This window comes from Prinia subflava, chromosome 8 (assembly GCF_021018805.1).
Source record: "Prinia subflava isolate CZ2003 ecotype Zambia chromosome 8, Cam_Psub_1.2, whole genome shotgun sequence".
NCBI lineage: Eukaryota > Metazoa > Chordata > Aves > Passeriformes > Cisticolidae > Prinia > Prinia subflava.
The window spans coordinates 4643347-4660980 of NC_086254.1; the positions used below are offsets into that span (position 1 = coordinate 4643347).

At 44.2% G+C, this 17634-nt stretch overlaps 1 protein-coding gene across 2 annotated transcripts in view; it reads right to left on the reverse strand.

Annotated features, from left to right (window-relative positions):
- Positions 1-8447: 8447 nt before the first annotated feature.
- The window catches only part of MYL10 (myosin light chain 10), a 39690-nt gene continuing 30503 nt past the window's right edge, over positions 8448-17634 (reverse strand). For both annotated transcript variants that reach the window (XM_063404935.1, XM_063404936.1), the window contains exons 5-7: positions 14405-14483; positions 9407-9455; positions 8448-8675 (exon numbers count right to left, since the gene is read on the reverse strand). In XM_063404935.1, the coding sequence (XP_063261005.1) occupies positions 8577-8675; positions 9407-9455; positions 14405-14483 (227 nt within the window). In that variant the 3' untranslated portion in view covers positions 8448-8576. The remainder of the gene's footprint in view (positions 8676-9406; positions 9456-14404; positions 14484-17634) is intronic.

Below are 17634 nucleotides of genomic sequence, written 5' to 3' on the forward strand. Positions count from 1 at the left end.
GGGTTTCACAGTGCAGGCAGCTGGGTGAAGGACAAAGATGCACTTGAGGGCTCCACCAAACTCAAGTGTTTATGAGACACAAGAGAATCCACCCCAGCCTTCATTGTGGTCTAATAGCACAGGGCCCTCCTGCTGTTTGTTATCAGGCAGGCACCCACATCTGAGGAGTCCCTGTTTTATTGGGAACATCTGCTCTTGTCTTGGTGAGAGCAGCTGGAGCTGTGCCTCAGCTGTTCCTGCATCAGCTGCTCCCAAATCCATCCCTGCCCCTTTCTGCCCAGCAGGGCTGGCGAAGGTCTCAGGGAAGGCTGAGGGCACCTCCTCAGAGCCCCCCGTGCTCCCACACACTGCTGGGGCTTTATTCTTAACCCAAGGCTCAAGAAACATGCCTTGGTGCTTGCAAGGAGCACTGAGTGAGACTACGGGAGTTTTGAATGACTGGACACGTTCAGTGTACCTGAGTAATTTGGTGAATTTAGCCACCAACATCATGGTCATGAGAGGAGGGGTGACCTCTGCAAGGAAGAAGTGCAGCCCCAGCACATCACTTCAGAGCGATGTGGCCTCTGGTCTGTGCCTCACTGAATGTAACAAAATCACCAAAATTACTGTTCCTCACATCAGCCCTTCCACAGAACACCACCAATACCCACAGCAGTTAAACTGGCTCAGGCCTCTTCTTTTCCTCCCAGTCCTAACATGGAAAGTCCTGCTGCAATGGCAGCAGAGCTTTGAGGAACTCAACTCCAGTTTTTGTACTGTTGTTACCTGGAGATTTAAACACAAGGAGAGGGATCCATCTGGAACAAAAAGAAGGACTTTTTTTTCCTCCTTCAGCCAGGTAGGCTGGAAAGGCCCTGCCATAAGGACACACTGCCCAGCACCCAGGGCTTCACCCACTGCAGCAGGCACAGAACACAGGAGATCTTTAACAGTAAGAGCAGGTGGTTGTTTTTCCAGGGACTTTAATGAGTGTTGTAGTGGCTGGAAAAGGTGATAAGCTTTCTACGTTATATGAAAAGCCAGGGGGTTACTTTATATAATCAGCCACAGCTGACTAAACAGGGCACTGAAAGTCACTCACGGCCAAGGGAAGACAAAACAACAAAACCCCGTCCCTCCTCCCCACAGAACGCGTCCCCCAGGCACAATCCCAGGGCTGTTCCAAGGCCTCCAACCCCCTAATTAAAAATTATCCTTGGAAAAAAAAAAACAAAAAACAAAAACCACCGGCTTACCTCGGCATGCCGAGCCCTCAGCTCCGCCGCGGCTGTGCGGGAGCAGGGCCAGGGCTGTGTGGGGACCCGGGGTGAGCCCTCCTCGTCCTCTCCGGCGGCTCCCCTGAGGCATTTCCCTGAGGAATTCCCTTGATATTCACAGCCCCCTGGTAAATTCACCTGTGGGGCTGGAAGGGCACCGGGTATGGGGTAGAAAGGCACCGGGTATGGAGTAGAAAGGCACCGGCTGTGGGGCAGCTCGGGGTGCCAGCCGTGCCCCGGTGTTTTTTTCTCCCGAGGTACGGAAACACTGGAGCTAAGAAAGAATTTTCAAACACGGTGCATCAAACGCTTGCCAGTTGTCCTCAGCAGCAGCTCCAAGGCGTTACAGTACTTGATAAATCGAGATTTGAGTTTAGCAAAGCTGGAAATATTTCATGAGGCTGCAGTTTAATGTAAAAATGCAGGTGAAAAAGCTCACATTCCCCACAAGGGAGAGGGGTCCTGGGCAGAGCCCTCAGCTGGAGGCTTTAGCTCGGTGTGGGAAGGTAAAACCTGGTGGCATTTGGTGTCACAGCAGAGGACACTGCCAGAGGCCAGGCTGTGACAGTCTCGGGGGTCTGCCCACATCTGTGCTTCACTTTGGAACAAAACTGGCTTTTCCACCTTCTCCAGGGCAGTAACTCACAGCATTTCAGCATTACCTGCTTGTACAAACCTGGGTGAACTGAGACACCAAATTAAAAAGAAATCACTGGTATTTCCATAAGGCTTTTTGCAATTCCAGACAAATAGGGATACTTGTACTGCTTCAGCACTTGGTTCACACCAGGATTATTTTTCCAAGCATTAAGTTCTGTCACAGCCTTTTTTCTCTCAGCCTGGTCAGGGACGGGCATGATCCTTGCTGAAACTGGCTAATGCCTGTTCTACAAAAAAACCACCAAAACCTTTCTAACTTAATCTACATCCTTTTTACATTGATATCCTAAAGGCACTGGCTTACCAGGAAATTAATGGAGATTTATCTCTTTCTGGCCTGTTAGAGGAAGCCTCTCCTCATCTCACCCTGCTCTCTGGTCATGAATTTTCTGCTCATCACAGCTGTGGTGGTACCTGCAGCTTCCAAACCTTAAAAGGGACAAGGCTGTTTGGATCTCCCCTCACTTTTACATAAGTCCTCTTACCCCAGGAAAGGGCAGCTGCTCTCTTTTAATCATTATATATAAAAAAATCCTGCCTGGCCTGGCATCTGAGCTCTGTGTCCCTGCTAAAGCAGCTGACCAAACACGAGCTTGCTCATATATTTTGCAAAAAAAATTTATGTTTCTCAGGTCAACAGGCACATCAAACAATCATTTATACTGAAAGGGGCAGTAACAAATGGCAACAGTTCACCAGATAAGGACTCAAGGAGGTATTGCCATCCCTGACCTTAAATACCTGAGTTAGCATTCCTGGGCTCCTGCTTTACAACCAGTGGGGTTGGACAGATGGTTGCAGGGCCTGAATTAGAGGAGAGAAGAGGTTAAGTGCCACAAAATGCCTGTTCAGGGACCTCTCTTCCTTCAGCCTCTGAAGAGAAGTCCTGCAGAGAGGAGCCTCCTTGAATATACATCACATCCAAGTGGCCAAAGTGAAGTTAATGCCCATGAGAATCCCCCAAGTTCCATAACTCTGATAAATCTTCCCAGATTTGTATGTCAGGAAGCTGTTGTTTCAAATACTGTGCCCACATGTCTTGAAGGATCCAAATGCTGTCTCCTTCCTATGGCTCCCAAAGCCTCGAGCTTGAAAAAGGGTTCCACAGCAGGGAAGGGACCTCAGATGCTGCAGCTGGACAGACAGAAGATCCCAAGAGTGTTCCTTCATGAGCTGGGAGCCCATGCCCTGAGTTCAGCCACGGCCATGGGATTTGACGATTTTTCCCCTTTAGGAATCCATGGATTTACTCTTGCATATAACCCAGCTGGATTGAAGTTGGTTTTTGCCCATTCACAGTGGAAAATCCCCTCTCTTTGGGCATGAGCATTGTCATAGGATGGCTCAGAGAGATGTGGCTCTTGGACATCCTGCTGGTGACCACCTGAATTCAAACAGACTGAGGAGGAAATGAGGTGAGGCCCAGAGGTGCAGAAATTTCTCTGTACCTGCAGGCAGGTTAAAGACCAGCGCTGAGTACAGTAAAAAACATATCCAACGTGAATTATCACTGATAAAATTAGGAGACATTTCAAGGATGACAAGGGAGAAGGAAAAAGAGGAGGATGAGACTGTCCCAGGGTCAGATACTGTTTAATATCAACATTTTGGAGCATGAAACCGAGAACATACAAAACTTTTGGATGATAGGCTAAAAGCTAAGGCAGCTTATGTGGAGTTTGGAGGATTGGGATAGAATTCAGAACAGCTTTAAACTGAAGGGGAGAGAGAAAGCCAACGAGAAGGAATTAAAGATCAGTGCAGGTTGTTACATGTTAGAAGAAAGTAAAATTCAAGGAGTAATTGGTCAGGCTGCAGCTGCTCAGGAGAGGATCCGAGGTTCAAAGTGCAGCACAGATTGATCAAGTGTCACCCCGGTGCAAGGGCAGTGTCCCCTGGGCTGTGCTAACAGTGCTGACACCAGTAACATCAGCATCATCATCAGGGGTTTGCAGAGGGAAGGCACCACAGGGGATTGTTCAGACCAAACCTCCTGCTCAGGGCAGCATCAGCTCCAGCAGGATTCCCAGGGCCAAACCCAGCTGGGTTTGGGATATCTCCAGCAATTCTGGGGAGCTCCACAGCCTATCTGGCCAAGCTATTTTTTGATATTTGATCACCTTCACAGTTCAAAAGCTTAAAGGGGCTTTCTTGTATTCCAACAGGTCCATTGCCTTTCAGCCTGTGCATGGACACTGCTGGGAAGGGCGTGGATTTGTTGTGCCCGGTCCCATCACCCAGGTCATCGGGTGATGAAAATGTTAAACACTTTTGGCATTGTTTTCAAATAGAAAAAGCAGGCTCCAGACGATCTACACCTCGTTAACATTCGTGAAAATTCAAGGTATGTCCTCAGGTAACCCCTGCTGGCACATTACCAAGGTAACAGAGGCAGAGGGAATCAGATCTGAGGAACTTTCTGGGATAGACAGAAGAAGCTACAGGGGGATCAGAAACAAGCAGTTATTAAGGAAGAGAGGTCTGGAAAAAACTTCTACCCACATTGCCTAGAAACATTCATAACCTTCAGTGCTGCTGAATCACGGGGGGGAGGATTGGTTTGTTTGGCATTTTACAGACAACCAACCTCTGAAATAATTATTCCGATCTTGCTGGTGCTGGAATTTTGTGTCCAAGTTGGCACACGATGTTTAAAAACAAAATATGCACAAATTTAAGGTAATCCTAAAGAGAGTGAGAAAAATTTGTAGTGGAGAAGATTACTGGGAGGAAAAGTTGGAAAAAGAATATTGAAAAAAGAAAACTAAACAGGCTTCCACTGTGCTAACGTCATTACCGAGAGGATGCAAAGGATGAAATTGGCTTAATTTGCAGACAGAAAGATTTAGGTTAGGGGGAAAAAATGCATAAATCTAAGGCTAGCTTTGGACTTGAGGCTACCTACAAAGTTCAGACAGGTCAGACAAACATTTGTAACAACAATCCTGCCTCTAAGCAGAACAACAAACTGGGGGAACTCATGAGAACCTTTCTCTGCAGTCTCTTTCAAAGGCTGCTTTACCCTTTCACAAGGTTTCAGAAAGGTTTATGGGATTAAACTTTCAAGAGTTAATAAAATGCATTATCAATTCTACCCGGCTTCTTTGTTTTTTCCCATCCAAATAGTAATTGTTTGTGAAAGGGCTGACAGTGAAGACCAACTGCTAAGGTTCATGCGAGTTCAGTTCCCATCTGATCATTTTAATGCTGCTTGGTGAAAGTCTGTTTTGTGGAATTAATCTGAGTTCTTTGTTCCCTTTGGTTATTTGAATCTGCATCCAAACCCCATGAGCACAGCCCTGTGTCCCCGTATGGAAATGGAAATTGAAATTAAATTGGGGTTGATACAGGCTTGTTTTGAATCTTGAATATTTTCATGATGTTTATCTGAACATTTGTCCCTCCCCATTATAGAAAGGGAAGTGTGACAACCCCAAATTGTGTCACATGATGGTCCAAGGGTCCAAGGTGCAACCAGACTGGTGGCATAGCCCAAGCCAAAGATCTCCCCAAGCAATCTGCAACAGGCTCCTCAGCTGCACTGCCCTTGAAGTGCCATAATTCTAGAGTAACAGGCAGAAAAAGAAAAGCAAGAAATGGATTTTGAACCAAGATAAAAGTGCAGCAACAAGGAAGGAGCAGAACTGCAAAAAGCCTGAAGGCACGCAGGGTCAGATGGAACCCGGGGCTCTGCACAGCCACAAACCACTTCAGAGGGTCTCGGGGGCTCTGGTGGTTGGGAGCACCCTGGTGGTGCTGCACTGTTTGGTGCTGCAGGGCATCACAGCTGCACCCTGGTTTGGTCCCACCAGGAACCAAAGGGAATTTGGACTGAATTCCAAGCAGAGCCTCTGGTTTGGCCTCCTCCAAAAAGAGTTGCCCAGGTTGCTCAAGGTGAGTAAGGGCAATCAAGAGATTTGCTCCAAAATTGCAGTGCTGCAAACTGAACCGCTCCTGATGATAAACCTGGCTCAGCCTAATCCACGCTCGGGTGGTCCTGCTTTCCACCCTCCCCACAGCCCCCTGCTCCTGCCCCTCTGCAGGTCTGGGTCTGCAGCAGGGCAAGGCAAAGTGACCTCAGCAATACCCAAAGGAGGCAGAACTAAAGGGATGTCAGCTCCCAGAGTCCAGAAAGGAAATTTAGGGAGCAAGGAGGTTTCTTCTCAGGCAGCACCTGCTGTGTGTGTTTGAGCCCCAGGGCTGACTGCAGGGAGGGGGTGCAGCCAGGGGAAGGGGAGAATGTGGAACTGCTCAGACCAGACTCCCATCAGCCTGAGAAGTCACAGAGCTGCACTGGAAGAAGTCATGCAACAGTTACAGATGAAAAAAGACTCATCAAAAACTCTGCTTTGATGGAAAAGTGTGACCTCATCTTTCAAGAGCATTATCCTCCAAGTTTTTGCCTACCAGCTTGTATGAGGAAAAGTAAATCTCTCTAGATTGAAGGCCAAGGGTAAGCCTGTGTGCTGTTTCATCTCGCCTTCAGCCTCATTCTGAAATCTTTACACAGTGTAAAAACCATAAGCACTGTCTGACATCTGTGCCTGAGTGACTTCAGCTCAGTACTCGTTTGGTGGGGAATGTGATTTTGTGGGGCTTATACAAGGTAGCATTACACTTTGTACATGTGTTTGTGCCACACAAGAGCATTTTACAGACCCACCTCTCCAGAAGGTTCCAAATTAGGTCTGCAGATGAAACATCCATTTTGTAGCCCTCCCCCATGAGCAGCTCAGTTCTTTGCTTGGAGGAGCAGTCACTTGCTTGGGTCTGCAGAAGAGCCTAAAGCAGAAGCTCAGATATAAACAATCTTTGTGACTGTGCCAACAGAAAATCCTCAACCTCCATGAGCTCCCACGGCCAACCTGCAACCCCACACCATGGGCAGTGTCATGGACCTGTGAGGAAAAACATTCTGGGCAGAAAAAACTCATGGTGGGAAACAGTGGTAGAAGCTGGACTTGTCCAGGAAAGCTCAGCTGGTGAGGGAGCCAGGAGGTGGAAGGACAGGTCCTGTGGACTCCTGCACTGCAAGAGGATTTCTGAGTCACCAAAGCCCAGTGAGGCTGCTCATTGTGTCAGGAGGGACAGCTCTGGGTGTGCTTCAACCCTTACAGGAAGCAAGAAGTGCTAAAGCCTTGTCCACATTTTCAGCAAGATCCAGGAAAGGAGGAAATTTTGCCCCAGCTGTGTCCACTGATATTTTTAAAAGAGGTAACTCCTACTGGATACAATTGGGAATCCACTTGTTATGTTGGAAGAACAGTGCTGGTGCAGGAGTGTTCACACAGCTTCCACACGCAGGGGCAAGGGTGAGGTTTATTTTATGAATTTTCTGTGTGCTAAGAGCCTTCTCACTCCAGTTGTTCTCTGTTATTGAAGTGCACAGAGCACAGGACTTTGCTGGAACAACAGAAAATGCAGGTGGGGGTGAATGTCACATCCCCGAGTAGATGTAGATATTAGAGCTTTCTTATGGAATTTCTGCCCCTCTTGAGGAGGGCAGAATTCCACACGTTGCCCTCAAGTTCTCTTCCTGCAAAGCTAAGGAGATGCAAACAGAAAATAAGTGGCTGGTTGCTTCCTCTCAGTGTCTGTGGGGCTGTGGCTCCAGCAGCACTGATGCAGAAGGAAAGCATTTTCATGAGCTGTTAAAACAGCAGAAGCTTGTTTTCCTTTGGCTGCAGCATCCTCCTGCCTCCCACGCAGGAAGTGTTCATGCAATATTCCACATAGGCAGAATATGCCCTGTTCCTAGAAGTCTAAATACAAGAAACTGTAGCCCATTTAAAAACCAGGCTGCTCTTGGATTAGAAAAGTGAGAGGTAATCTGCTTTCATGGGCTACAGTTCCCAAATTGTCCTCTTTGTCCCTAGAGTTGGTGATCCTTGACCAAACACATCCTTGCTGTGCATGTCTCACCTGTAACCCAAGGATGATGGCCAAGGGTGACAGACCAGGTGTTGCTGTTATGCCATGGACAACCTCCTCCACACAATAAAGATGTCTCTGAAGGAGGGAATTAATTATTCCTGGATTCTAAGTGCACCTAGGTAAACTTTACTATGAGAGAAACAGCCAATATTCCACTATTTCTGCTCCTTTGCACCAAAACAAATGATTCAAGTGGTTTCAGGCACTGGCCACATCACTGAAATGGAGAGGGCATATTATGTATTAACAAAAGCCTAAGATTGTTTTATTTACACTTCCATTGCTAGGGGCTGTGGAATGGAACATAATTCTGTTTGTCAGACACTCTTCCTGGTGCAATAAGTTAGAGGAATTCTCAATTAATACATGGAACTTATTTATAAAAGACAAGAGGTTAAATAAGACTGCAGTGCCCAGTGAAGCATCTGGTGAACATTAGGTTTGTCAATAAATCACAAATGGATCAGTTCATCAAGAAAATTCCATTTCAAACCACTGACAGGGAAAAAAAAGATGGGGAAAAAACCCTCACAAAATTGGTATTTTGATATTTTATAAAAACAGGAGCATGAAATAACTTTATTATGTTTTGAATTATTTTATTGGTTCACTTCTGATGACCACATGGCTTCACATCCTGGGTGCTTAGCCCTTTGTCTTGTACACAAAAGGATCGTGAAATAACTTGGTGCAGCACCACAGGAGAAGCTCCTCTCTTTGCTCTCAGTCTTTCTCCTCACCATGGGTGATAACGTAGCAGAGGTTCTTGTAGTCGAGGTTCCCAGAGACATCTGGAGGGAAAGCAGCAAACATCTGGTTGATCTGCCAAGCAAACACAGATAAGTGTCACAGACTGTGGGACAGCTTTTCATTTTCAACCCAGCTCAGCTCCCTGGTGCCCTGGTCCTTTAACCACCGTGGAAAAGTTTTCCCTGGGCTCGGTAAAATTGAAACTGGAGTTGGAACATGACTGGTTAACAAAGTCCTGCTAGAATCCCACAGGTTCCCTGTTGAAAGAGCTCACCCTGGAACCCAGAGAAGCCCTGGTTGATAAATGTACAGTCCAGTCTCTGTTCTGACTGGAACAGACTGTCCAGTCTGCTCTGTCCACAGACCAACTCCATCTCCTCTTATGAAAACAAAGGCCCCATAAATTCCTCCCAACCAGCAGAATCCATGCTCAGTCTCACACAAACCACCAAGCCAGTACCTCATTTCAGATTTCAAACCAAGTAATTCACAGGAATGGAGACCAGAGCACAGTCCCCACCCAAACCCTCTTGGATTGCAGTAAATCAATTGCCCAGCTGCCCATGGGGAAGAACAGCACGAGACAGGCCACACTTGCACTTGGATGGGAGTCCAGAGAATCTATTTGACTTTGATTTAGCCATGGAGCTCTTCAGAAGAGATGTTTTGAATTGTTTCTAATTGCCAGAGCTGGCACCAACCTCCTCTCAGTCTGGATTTCAGCTAAATTCATGCATTTGAAGAGGGGCAAGGACTTAGTGCTGAACAGGGGCTGGATTCCTGTTGTGAGTAAAGTTCCTTACCTCCTCTTGACTGAACCGGTCTGCCTGTGTCATAAGCATTTCTTTGATGCTGTTCAAATAAAACGAAATAACCTGATTAAAGGGTGATAATGGCACATGACAATTCAGATGGCAAGATCCCTCCTGAAGTTGCATGAAAGAAAATCTGTGTGACTGCATAAATTAGAGCTGTTAATCCTTACATGATATTGTAAGAGATTTTCTGTGGGCACCCATCAGTGTCAATGCCTCGCTCTGCCAACTTATTTCTCTTTTGTGACATTTTATAGAGGTTTAAAATTGTTTAAGGTTATTACTGTGACTGAAATACAGCAATTTTGTATGCTTATCTTAGCCTAAAATGGTAGGTTTCCTCACTCGCTGCTTAAAGTTTGGATCACTTAACAAAACCAAAAGACAGAATATTTTCTGTAAAATCTGAGGATGAAAGGAACAGAGCATGAAATGAGAAGGAGGACTTGAAAGAGAGCTATTCTGAATCCTCACCCAAGACTCCTTTATTTGCATGCAGCCATTCCCAGGGGAGGCTGTGGAGCTGCATGAGCCCCGCTGCATTTCACGGTGCACTGTCCTGATCTGGAGCCACAGCGCTGTAACACGGAGCTTATCCCACACACAATCTGCATCCATGCAATCGCATCAGAGGGAGTCTTCTGGGGACAGACTCTCAGCTGATTTACCCTCTGTTTTAAACCCATGGTGGGAAAGCAGTTGAGCATGTAAATATATTTTTTTTTACCTAAGTTTAGAGGTGAATAGATAAGCCAGGATGAATTATTTCTGTTTCTAGCATAACCCCTGGAGATAAAATGTCTTTATACCTCTCCCAGTTACTCATGGGCTGAGCGCAGCACATGCACCACGTCCTGGGACATCCACCAGTATAAACTCACTTATATTCACATAACCATCCCTTCAATAACACCAATAATTTCCCCTTCCTGTAGAAGAATTCCTGTATTAATCTCACAGTTTTCATTCACGCTGCAGAGGCAGAATTGTCTCGTTTTGTCACTACCAAATGTATTTGTACATTATCAGACACAATTCTGGGGCAGTAGAACAAACTGTAAAGCTGTGATAACAGGTGAGCAGCCTGTTGTACAAAACCAAAAGCTGAGGCAAATACAGAAATCTGGTTTGGTTGGTAGATTTGAAAAAAGGCTGTTTTTTTGAAGAATGTGTTCTGGGGGAGTGAGAGTGGCAGCTCATCTGGAAGAAGCCCTTTCTGCTTTTTAAAGGGAATATTTAAAACTATTTATAATAGAAGTCATGCCTGAACAGGAACACTTCCAGGGGAGCAAAATTCACCTACTGTGGGTGCAGATGTTCAGGCAAAACAGTAAATCTTTCCTTTCTGCTCCCAGACACTGAACATGAGAAAAGTCCCCCAGACAGAAGTGCAGTTTGGGTGGCAAAGCTACAATGGCACCCTGACAAATGTGATTTTTTTTCCAGGAAAAGGCTACACATCCCAGTTTGTAGCAGGGGATACACTTGCAGCTACACTTCTGCAGCTCTTGTTGATACCAAGTACACATTTGGAAGCCCAGAAAGGGAAAATTGAAATCAGAGGTTTCTGGGCAATGAATAGGGATCTTACCCAAAAAGACAAATGTGAAACTATCTGTGCAAGCTTTGGGAAATACTTTGAAGTCACAGACAGAGCTTAAGCTGTTGGATGTATTTTCCCTGCATTACTTCACCATTCTCTGTAGTTAGCTAAGTTTCTTCATCTCTTTGTCTCAAGTTTCTGGTTCTGTTCTGTTCCTCTGGCCGTTTGGTAGGTGACTGCATTTTTGAAGGCAAATTCTCAAATGATCATTGGGTGCAAGAGCAGAGATATCATTCCCCTCAGCATAAATTGATTATTGGTTATATATGCCCTGGACAAACAGCGTTAGCAATGTAAATAGGAAGTGTGATCCAGGAAGGAGCTTGGTGAATAGAAGGAAGCACTCACAGCAACTTTGTCAGGAGTCACAAATAAACTTCATCGCAAAACAAGCCCGAATTAAAAAGAGATCTGGGCACTGTGTGTCTTCTACCCACATGCTTGAAGTATTTAGGGGAAAAGAAGAGATCAAATATCTAATTATAATCTTCTGATGCACAGTCCAGTAGGCTCTGGCACACTCAGAAGGAAGAAGGACTGACTAAAGGATCTATGCACATTTTCCATTATTTATTTTATAGGGAAACAAACACTCACAATTTCCAAAGGCAGAAATCATGCACTATTTTCTTTTTGTATCTTGTTTTCTTTAGAAAGCTTATTTTCTTCTCAAAAAATACCCCAAAAACCAAACCAAACCCCAAGTCTTCTAGGCCAAAAACAAACCACAAAACAAACAACATCCCACCCCCCCAAAAAACCCCATTTGCCTTGACTTAGGATTCTAAATGTTATCCCTTGTCCTGGCTCACATCAGTTCCCTCTACAGTTACAAATACCTTGTTGCATCCTGGTATTTTAAAAGCCTTTTTAAAAATTCTCTGTGAAATCTCTGGGACACTTCTGGTTTTCCTTTGGGTTTGCCCTTTCGACAGTGCTGTCTTGGAGGAGAACAGGTGAGTGGGAAGGAGCAGAGCTCCACAGCTACGGGGAGAATCATCTCCAGCTCAACCAAACACCTCCAAAGTCCAGCACGCCTGGGACCTTTTCCATCTCCCTGGGTCCATTTTCATCTGGCCCAAATCTGAAAAGTTTCATTGGCCTCAGCATCAGGCACAGTTGGTGTTGGCCTGACTCACCCTGCCCCATGAGTGGCATTTGGGACTGAATCATCCAAACACTGCCCCAGTTCATGCCAGCTGAGAATGGCACTGAGAGCATTTTCTCTTTTTGACGCCGTGCTGTGGGGAGGGTTTTATGTGTGCTGTAATGATGCAGACAAACAAAGTCTGTCATTGAACTTGGAAGTCAGTTATAAACTCCTGGAGCTTCTGGAAAGGTTAGAAGGCTCCATCCCAGCTACCACCACATGGACTAAGTGAGTCATTTCCAGACTAGAGGTGAAAACACGCAGAGGGAAGAGACATAAAAATCCCCAGAAGGATGTTAACTCCATGAACATAAAAAAGTTCTGATTAAAAGGTCAGCATGGCTGGTTTTGGAGAGAAACATTCCAGGACTTTTTAACACGGAGAAATATTATTTATTAGCATTAACTGTCGCATTGAAATGGCTGCATGAACCAACAGAAAAATTATTTCAAAACTTCAAATGTCTACATTTTGGAAGCATATGAATAGAAGTTAAACCTCAAAGACATCCACGGAATTGATTTAATGGTTTGTTCTGTAATGATCAACATTACCCTCGGGTCTAATAAGTAAACATTATGCTCTGTTGTGGTGATGAACTAAAACAATTGTCTAATGTTAGCAGTGCAGTGGGGGTGGGGACAAGGTTGACCTTTTCCATCAAGGAAAAATAAAATATTTCTCTCTCATCTTCATTTTGGAGTGTGATACTGCATTCCTGATTTGCCCCAAACTCCAACTGGCTTCCAGCATCCAAGGAATGTAGGGCTGCACACGGGGTGGCAAGCTGCAGATTTTGTATGCAGGATATTGTTACAGATAGTGGTGGGAAATATAACATTTCATGGGTTCTGGGGTATCAGAAGTCTGTATTTCATGGCTGTGATTTCTGTACTGTGTGATCTGCCCTATTTGGCAACAGGCTACATTTATTCTGTTGTTTGAGTCCCTTCTGCTGTGATCCCCTGATTCTTCTTCCCAAGCTGTTTGGGTGATGTTAAATTCAAAACCATCAGGACAACTCTTAACCCCCTGTTCCTTCTGATTGATTTTTACATCCACTTGTGTTTTAATTAATTTGGAAGTTCTTACTCACAGGACTCTCTCTTATTTTGCATATTGCAAAAGTTCTCAGACCCACTGGGGTACTGCCATAGAAAACCACCTTGGTAAAGGAAAGAAATATTGTACATGAATTTTACATTTTCAACTAACTTTCATCAATAATTGCAGATAATGTCATGGAAATCTCCACGGGGTTCTGGTCAGAGGCTATCACAACATAGCAGAAATAATTGATGCAAATACAATTTAGTAACTCATGGTTCCCACATAGATTTCCTATACATATCATGCTTTATAAAGTCTACCTGAAATGGCTGCTGCAGTAGAAGTACAGACCCCAAATTCACCGTGGAATTTTAGCATATGAACAAATTTAAACATATGCACAAATCTAGGTACATAAAAATATTTCTCTGGAGCAATAAGTCCAACCTCCTCATTCCCTGCCCTGATTTAATTTATCTCACTCACCTGCTTGCACCATTCTGGCAGTGCAAGGAGGGTTTGCATTTGTGCAAATACCTCTTAAAGTCCTTTTACGTTGCTTTGTTGGTACAACGGAATATGAATACAAATTAGGTTCTGCCTCCTTATTTAAAAATAGCCATATTGACAATAATTGCCAGATTATTAATAGTATTATTTGGTTTGGCTCTCACCGTATCAATGGAATTTTACAGCAAATTATTTCTAGGAGCAGAAGGCTCAAATGATAAACACATAAAAAGGAAAACGTCCTGCACTAAAACCATGTCTCAGAGTTAATTAAATTGATCACTTTTTTAAAGAGGGGAGTAGCTTTCCCATTTTAGTCAAGCACTGAGAGTTAGGCACAAGAGATTCATTTTAATTTTACATATGGAGTTAATTTACAAAGAGTCATGTGTCGATTTATATCCAGACCTTCAAAAAGAGGCTATCTAATGGCCTACATGTGATTATATTTCCGTTGGCTCTTGCAATGTCTGAAGACAATAACATCTCTTTTTGGTATACAAATACATTCAGACAACAGTCCAGACTTTTAACTCTGGCTTACAAAGCTAAATGTTTCTCTGCCTCTTAAAACACTGTGTAAAATACAGCTTTTAAGCAGTTCTTTAAAAGTGTGCAATTATTATTATTATTATTGTTGTTATTCTTCTACAGGATTTGAAATTAACTTACTAGTCTGCCTTTATGCGGCCTTTTCCTTCTGGGTCGAAAATCTTAAAAGCATTCAGAATGGTTTCTTCTGGGTCCGTGCCTAAAATTAATGAAATATAATTTAGAAGCCTGGATGTATTTCTCTGGCTGGAGGATTCTTGCTAAGTAATTACATTCGCTTGAAAACAGTGCAAAATGGAGAATTCTGCAGTTGTGGGTTTGGAGACAAAGGTTCCCTAAGTTGGCAGCATTTGTCATGTCAGATAAACAATAGAGGTGAATAGTTCAATGCTCAGAAGCTTAAAAATAATAACTCATATCTATTCTATGTCTGCAGGAGAGAAAACTTCCAGGAACTGGTCTCCAATATCAGTACCCAGAGGATTAGTGGCTTTCAGAAATGAAAATATAACAAACTGTTTCCCTCGCTGGCTTCCTTTAATCTTGCACTGTACGTTCCTTGTAAAAACACTTTTTGATGTTCCTTGTTCTTGGCCATATAGAGAAGAGGTTATTTCCCTCACTAAAGGAAATGGAGCTCATCATAAAATCCAAATGCCATCGGAATGCAATGGAAACAGGATGATCAATGTGAGATGGGGATCTGCACTTACATCCCATTGTGCCCTTCCCATTAAGTGTCTCTTCATTAAGTGTTACTTGCAGAAACTGAGTGGTTTAAAGAACTAGACTTTGGCTACAAGATTTTGTGTCTGCTCTTAGCTGGGCCACAGATTTTTGGTATGACTTTATTATCCCTGTCCCTCTGTTCCCAGCAGTAAAATGATTGTAATGGTCTTCCTTTTCTTCCTTCCATTATCTATCCCATCTCTTTAGACTGGAAAACATTTGTGTCAGGGACTCATTTTCACAGTGCCTTAATCTTGGCTGGGTCTTCTGACTATTCTGTAATTCTGCAGAATCTGAGTACACTCATTTTCAACCCACACCAAAGGATACACTGTGTACTCTGTTTCTGACTATCCCCCAATATTTCAAAATATTACCGTAGTATACATAATACAAATCTTCGTAACTGTAGGAAACCAAATTTACAAGGAGATGAACTGATTCCATGGACAAAATGAAGCTATTTGGTATGCTGAAAGAGTAATTTTGAAAGGTTACAACACAAAGGGGTGCAGATTTAAAGTTTGTTCCAAAGTTTGGCAGGGGTAGAACCAGAACAGAACCCAGCCAAGGTTCCCTGCTCTACACACTTCATAGTTTGCTTTGTTTGAAAGATTTCACAAGGATTAGCAGGATCCTCGAGGATATAATAGTGAGCAAACCTCGGGCTGTATGGCCTCCTCCTTGCCACACAATGGCCATGGATATTATTTTTGCCAGGCTGTAGGCAGAGTATTCAGACTGCAATGAATCTGTGATCAATACAAAGAGCATTGGTGTTTAATGAGTGTTTTGATTGTCCCATGAAGAGAAACATCCCCCAGCTCCAAGGAGAGGGCTGCATTTTAAGTAGTCACCGCTGTGGGGGGGATTTTTTTTCCTTACTGTGTTTTACATTTTCTACTCTGTCATATCCTTGGACTTTGGCTTTGAAGAGAAGCAATGCAGCAGGCATTCTTTATTGATTAGCTGGTAAATAAAGTGGTTTCTTTGATGTGCGGCATCTCTGTTTTCTGTACAAATTGTATTATTCTGACTCCCTGTAGAAGCAGCTCCATGTGGTTGGCATTAACATAAACCGAGTTTTGTTAGCTGTTCATCTGGCACCATAATCTCAACATACAAAGCTAAAGCTCATCCTGAAAATCCCAGCTTCCCCTTTATGACAGAAATCAATTATAGCACAACAAATTTTACTTAGAAAGCACCTTTCACCAAATTCTCTGAGTGGTACTTAGCTAATAAAGAGTGTTGCAAAATTGCCATATCCACTTCCTCTAGCCCTTTCTCCCGTTCTAATTGCACTACAAAGGCTCTTCATCCCAATTAGTTTTGATTGGGAATGTGCAGTCTTTTGGCTCTGCTTCCTTTGCATGACAAACCCAACCAGAAGGGCATGACAAGCACAGCTGTGATTTTCCCTTCACCAAATGGAAATTAAAAAAAAAAACCCTCCTCCTTTGCTAGTAGCCAACAGGAAACCTGCAGACAAGAGGGTTCTGCTTTGCCATTCACCTTCCTGTGCTGGCTCTGCTTTTAGGCCACAGGGTTGGCAGGGCCAGAGGCTTTGCCAGCTCCAGCAACCAGCAAGGGGGAAGAGAGGAGAGGAGGAAGAGGGGAGAGGAGGAAGAGCTCATTTCCATGCTCACAAATGGAATGGGCAGCAGGGCACCCCACAACCAACATTCACATCTCCCAGGAGGAAGAGTATGGAGGAGGGCACTCCCTACTCTGCCAGAAGGAATGTCCTGGTGGAGGTAGCACAGGCAGGTTGATGTCTGGGGAATAAAATCCCCTCCTCAGTCAGCTTTCTCCATCCCCTCGTGCTTCCCAGCCTTCCTGCCCTCTTTAGCAAGGGTGTCTTTCTTCCAGAACCAACTACATGAATTGTTTCTTTCAGACCTCTCTGTTTTCTATTCCAAGCATAAAAAACCTTTCACTGGAATTGTGTTCAGCAATACAAAGCCAGAGTCCGGCAACAAAGCAAAATATGTTTTTAAGAAGATAGGATCAGATTTTTCCATTTTTCTATTCAGTAGTTGTTTTAGCAAACTTCTGGAATGTGCTTGGCTGAGGCCAGCCCTGCTTTGAAGGCTTTCACCTTTATCTGCCTGTAGGAAGATGACTGGAGCTCTGTCTTGGCCTCACACCTCCTCTCTTGCAGTTTCCAGCCATTACCTGGAGAAGATGACTAAATTACCAGCTCACACAGCAAATTTATAACCACATTTCCTGGACTTCCCATAGTGTTCCCTATGTATTCGGTGGCAATGGGTAAACACCCTCTCCGTTATCATTGTAAATCCACTGAAATTTAATTATTTCCATTTATCCACTCCATTAAGGGTTATTCAGTGAAATCTTCACCTAATGGCAAAATCACTATTGGCCTCAAGTGACACTGAGGCTGCGCCACTGAGTTACAATGAACACAGAAAATCAGGGAAGCCCATGTTTGCTTAATGTGACAGGGGAGTGCAAGAAGGGTGGGTTTTTTAGAAACACTTAAACCCAGCTAACACTGACTAGAGCATGAGTTCATCCCAGGAGCCTTCTGATGGTGAATAACTCCCCTGCACTGTGCTCCAGGCTGCTGAGGTTTCATCACTCTCTGGATCCCA